Here is a 5542-nt window from a genome sequence, read left to right as displayed (position 1 = left end):
TCTTTTTCTTCGTTTTCTTCCTCCTCGTCTTCTTCTCCTTCTCCTCCTTCTTCTTCTTCCTCCTCTTTTTCTTCTTCTTTTAATTACTGTTAATTATGTTGTGAAATAATATTCTTTCAGATTGAACCATGAGAGTTTCCTCAAGGGCAAGGTGGCCGAGCAGATTCAATCGATAAAAAACCGCCAGTATGCAAGCATGGACCCCAAGCGAGCCATGTCTACTGCGAATAGAGATCTTGACATTGTAAGATATATGTTTTATTCTTTTTTTAATTTTACCTTCATTCATTTCTATTTTTATTCATTTTTTGTCCGTTCATCACTCACCCATTCATTTATCAATCCATTTTTTTGTTCAGACAATCATATAGATTTTACCGTTCATTCACTCAATTATTCATTCATTCGTTCTTTCGTTCGTTCATTCAATCATCAGCTACTAACGATGATGACCATTGGACTTTTATTATTTCAATATAAAACCAGGCCTTGAAGTTGAAAGATGAAATACAGAAACGAAAGAGGGAAATTGAATTTGGCAACTGCACCTTACCAAACGGACTCAATGACATCTGAATTTGATTTTTTACAATTGAAATGTTTATCAAGTCATATCGAATGATTTTGCTTCATTGTTTGCATTCTTTAAAAGAAGTTATTTTCAAGAATAGTTTGAAAATCAGTTGGATATATAAAGATATTTATAAATATTTAATGGTCTGCTCGAATATATATGTATAGAAAAAAAGTGAATACTTCAAAATTGAATTTATATAAGCTTATGTATTTATATAAATAAAATATTATATTGTAATGTAATGTATTGTATTGTATTGTATTGTTTTGTATATGCATGTGGAAGTTCAGTTACAACGTCTATAGTCACATTTCTTACGTTCAACTTAGTTGTCTGTGTTGTGTAAAAGTTGGATGGTTCTTTAACGAGCGATAATTAAAGTCAAGTCGATTGTTGAGCCGATTCCATCTGTCCGGTTTGCCTGTGTCGTTTTTATTTTTTTAGCCGATTTTTTTAGGAAATTATAGGCTGATATTTTAGAATAAAATATCTGTAAGTATTTTTTAAAGAATATCAATTTGTTTTAATTTAAGCCTCGGCCTAGGTACACCACACAAAGTTAAGTGAGTTAAGTTGCCATTCAACTAACAACAACTAACTAGAACTACGAACTACATTTGACTAACTTAATTAAACGAAAAACAAAAACATGGCATCCAAAACAAAGTCGACCAAAACAAAATCTTCAAAAACATCAAAATCAGAAGAGAAATGGAAGGAAAAGATGAGCTTCTTGAATGATATTGACCAAGAAAGTGATAGATTCCAGGCCATTCAAATAGCTGATGATGCAAATGAGTTAGTGGTGAATTATAATGATAAATTAGTAGTGAATTTGTAAATTGAAATAACTTTGTAGTTCTTTTTCTTCAGTTAGTTTTACAAACTGTTTGCCTATGCCGTTTTTTTTATGGTTTATTTATTTGAAAGATAGTTAAACAGTTCAATAATGTTATTTTTGCAGAGTTAAAAAGAGTGGGAAAAAGAAGGCAGACAAAATGAAATTGAAAAAGGCCGTCGACAACGATGTCAATGATGGGGATGATAAACAACCACCTGCCTCAACAAAAGCCACCAAATTAGCTCCTAAACAGGAAAAGAAAAAGAAGAAACCTGCAAAAAATGATGATGATGATGAGGATGAAGATGATGTCAAAGATAGTACTGATAGTGATTGTGATAAAAAAGATAGAGGTTCATCTAAACATGATGATGATGTTGGAGATGATGATGGAATGAACTACAATTATGATGAAAATGAAGGAGCCAAAGCAATAGATGAAGGTAGAGATGTTAATATTAATAAAACAAATTTCATACATAGATAAAATATGCAGCTAATGTTTGGTTATGTGTGATATACTCATATTTCTTGATTTAATTTAGACACCTTATTAATATATATTCATAGTTAAAGTTTGATAATAACTATTGCAATCTAGTTAAAATTTTGAATTTTATTTGGTGTTCAAGATTACAAATTTGGCCTAGCTTCATTTCATTCATTTATTCATTATATTTTTATTTATTCATCCATCCATCCATCTCTCCTAAAATTTTTATTTTTCCATTTCAGTTGAAGAAGATGCACCAAAGTTATCTAAAAAAGAAATGAAGAAGAAGAAAAAGATGGTCTGTACAACTTAACTAATTATTTTCAGACCCACATACAAATACACACACACACACACACACACACACACACACACACACACACACACACACATACAAATACATACACACACACACACTAACACGCCCATACAAACACACACAATAACACACACACACATACATACATACATGCACATACATTTCAGGAAGCTTTCAATAAAGAATTAGGTGAGATAGACCAGTTCTCGTTAAGTCAGGCCGAAAAATCCACCACAAAAGTTGCATTACTAGAAAACACTCTGGATATTAAGGTTGCTTTTTATTAATCAATCAATCAATTAATTAGTTAATTAATTAACTAATTAAATTGATAATCTAATTTATTTCATCTGTTCATTTGTTTGTTTTCAGTATGTAGTCATTTCTGTGATACAGCTTCAATTTCAATTTTTCTATTGTTTTACTGTGATGTTTTCCCAAATTTTTAAATTATTAAAGATATTTTTTTCTTTAAATAGTTTCAAAACAAATAATTAAATAATAATTAAATGAATAATTAAGTAAAGATAATTTTTCCATGCAGGTAGAGCCATTCTCCATATCAGCAAAGGGTAAAGACTTATTTGTGAACGCATCCCTCCAAATTACTAATGGCAGAAAATATGGACTAGTTGGTCCGAATGGGTTAGTATTATTTATTATTTTAAAATTAATTATTTTATTTTTTATTTATTTTATTATTTATTTATAAAATTACACATGTCAATCATATTTGCTCGTTACTTCATTGATGGATTGAATGATTGATTGATCGATCGATCAATTGAATAGTTTATTTAATGAAGATGGATTTATTGAAGAAATGATGAATGATTGAATGATTGACAGTCTGTTTTTTGAATAAATGAATTGATGCATTCATCAATGAATGAATTCATCAATGAATGAATGAATGAATGAATGACAGATTGATAACTAATTTTTTGTCTCTACCTTGTATTTAGTGAAAGCATCAGTGTTAACACGTCTGTTAAACAATTCTATACTATTAAATGTGACTAATAGAAATTGAATCATCATTAATTTGAGTCAATAATTAATTGATTAACTAATTAATTAATTAAATTGATTAACAGCCATGGCAAGACGACCTTATTGAAGCATATAGCATCTAGAGCATTCAACATACCATCAAATATTGATATACTTCTTTGTGAACAAGGTTAACATACGCACACATACATACACAAACATTCATACATACACACATACACACATGCACACACACACACACACACACACACACACACATGGATACATACACACACATACGTACATACATACACACACATGCATACGTACACACACATACATACATACACACACACACATACACGCATACAAATACACACACACAAACACACACATGCAGAGGTACAAGCAGATAGTACAAAAGCAATAGATGCAGTATTGAATGCAGACAAAAAGAGGCTTGCTCTACTACAGGAGTGTGACAAACTTGAAAAAGAGGCTAAGGAATCTGATAGATTGAAAGAGGTGATTGATCCTTGATTGATGATGAAATGATGATGATTGGTTTATTGAAATGATTGATTGGTTAAATCAATAAAACATTTATTTGATAAGTTGATTGACGACCTACTGTACACTTGCCTTAGGGATAATGAGTAGTTTAATTAGTCAGTCTGCTAGTTGATTAAACAAACAAACACAAGTATACCCACATACAATCAAACATTCGAACATACATATACGCAAACACACACAAGCAAACAAACATACATGCACAAACACACACAGATACACACACAAACAAACAAACAAACATACACAAGGTATACGAAGAGTTACACAATATGGGTGCCGACTCGGCTGAACCACGAGCCAGACGAATTCTCGCTGGTCTCGGGTTCACGAAATCCATGATGGACAAGTCGACGGAAGAATTTTCAGGTGGCTGGAGGATGAGAGTGTCTTTGGCTAGGTTTGTGATTGTGATGATGATGATGTTGTGGTGATGATGATGATGTGATAGTTATAATGATGGTGATGTGGTGGTGATGGTGATAATGATGGTGATGTTGTTGGTGATTGTAGTGGTGATTTCATTGCAGTCATGCTGTACTGATGAAGATGATGAAACTTTGTAATAGTAATAATGCTATCTACAGTAACATCACTAACACAGGAATTATTTTCAAATAATTAGAGACTTATATTAGAAATAATAAAATAATAATTATTATTATAATTATTATACTAAAAATTATGAATGAATATTATTTACAAGAGCCCTGTTCCTGGAGCCAACATTGTTACTACTTGACGAGCCGACCAATCACCTTGATCTTAATGCCGTCATTTGGCTTGACAAGTTAGCAGCTCATGAGATGAGGAGGATGTCTTGATACACATACATCATACGTACACACACACACACGTGCATCCATACATACATACATACATACATACATACATACATACATACATACATACATACATACATACATACACATGTTTTTGTCTGTCCGCTATTATTATGATTATTTGACTACTTCATGAGTATTATCTGAATGTATTTCATTCTAGTTAACATTTCTATAAAATTTTGATATAGTATTTGAATGCATTTGATCGCTGAAATGGATTTTCTTAATTTCTAACTTTTGAACTTTTATGTTTATTTATGACTTAGTTAAGGGTGGCCTCTCCACAAATTTATTTTAAACTTATTTGGTCCTCTATAATGAAAAATAAATAAATAAATACATACATACATACTTTCGTACATACATGCACACATACACAAATGTATACAAACACATACAACCATACATACACACACATGTACATACAGTTACCTACAAGGCTGGAAGAAAACATTGTTAGTAGTGTCCCACGATCAAAGTTTCCTTGATAACGTCTGCACGGATATCATACATCTCGATCAACAGAAACTGTTTTACTATAGAGGAAATTATGGTGTGTATGTTTTTGCATTTGTTTGTATGTATGTATGTATGTATGTTTTTATATATGCGTGTATATAAATGTTTGAATATGCATGTATGAGAATGTATGGTTGTATGTATTTGGGTAGGTGTGTGCTTGAGAGGCATGTAAAATTTGGTTTTGTTGGAAGGCAGTATTAACTACATGCGTATGTTTAAAACCTACATAGACAAACACACACACACACACACACTTACATACAACTACACACACAAGTACACACACACACTTACATACAGTGACATTCAAGAAGATGTTGTCACAGAAGCGCAAAGAACAGATGAAAGCCTGGAAAAACAGGAGAAAAGGCTAAAGAGA

The 5542-nt window shown here is 31.5% G+C and overlaps 2 protein-coding genes across 2 annotated transcripts in view; both read left to right on the top strand.

Moving 5' to 3' along the window:
• The window catches only part of HELRODRAFT_180512 (hypothetical protein), a gene marked incomplete at both ends in the record, with an annotated part of 2840 nt that extends 2264 nt beyond the window's left edge, over positions 1–576 (top strand). Inside the window, 2 exons of the mRNA XM_009029818.1 lie at positions 121–244; positions 487–576. Coding sequence (XP_009028066.1) covers positions 121–244; positions 487–576 — 214 coding nt within the window. The remainder of the gene's footprint in view (positions 1–120; positions 245–486) is intronic.
• Positions 577–1226: 650 nt separating this feature from the next.
• HELRODRAFT_180511 (hypothetical protein) overlaps positions 1227–5542 on the top strand; it is a gene marked incomplete at both ends in the record, with an annotated part of 6511 nt that continues 2195 nt past the window's right edge. Inside the window, 10 exons of the mRNA XM_009029817.1 lie at positions 1227–1375; positions 1542–1861; positions 2154–2209; positions 2398–2502; positions 2775–2875; positions 3328–3413; positions 3624–3748; positions 4048–4196; positions 4503–4586; positions 5070–5194. Of these exons, the coding sequence (XP_009028065.1) occupies positions 1227–1375; positions 1542–1861; positions 2154–2209; positions 2398–2502; positions 2775–2875; positions 3328–3413; positions 3624–3748; positions 4048–4196; positions 4503–4586; positions 5070–5194 (1300 nt within the window). The remainder of the gene's footprint in view (positions 1376–1541; positions 1862–2153; positions 2210–2397; positions 2503–2774; positions 2876–3327; positions 3414–3623; positions 3749–4047; positions 4197–4502; positions 4587–5069; positions 5195–5542) is intronic.

The sequence above is a fragment of the Helobdella robusta genome (genome assembly GCF_000326865.2).
Source record: "Helobdella robusta unplaced genomic scaffold HELROscaffold_62, whole genome shotgun sequence".
Taxonomy (NCBI): Eukaryota; Metazoa; Annelida; class Clitellata; order Rhynchobdellida; family Glossiphoniidae; genus Helobdella; species Helobdella robusta.
This window is presented reverse-complemented; position numbering and strand designations above follow the sequence as displayed.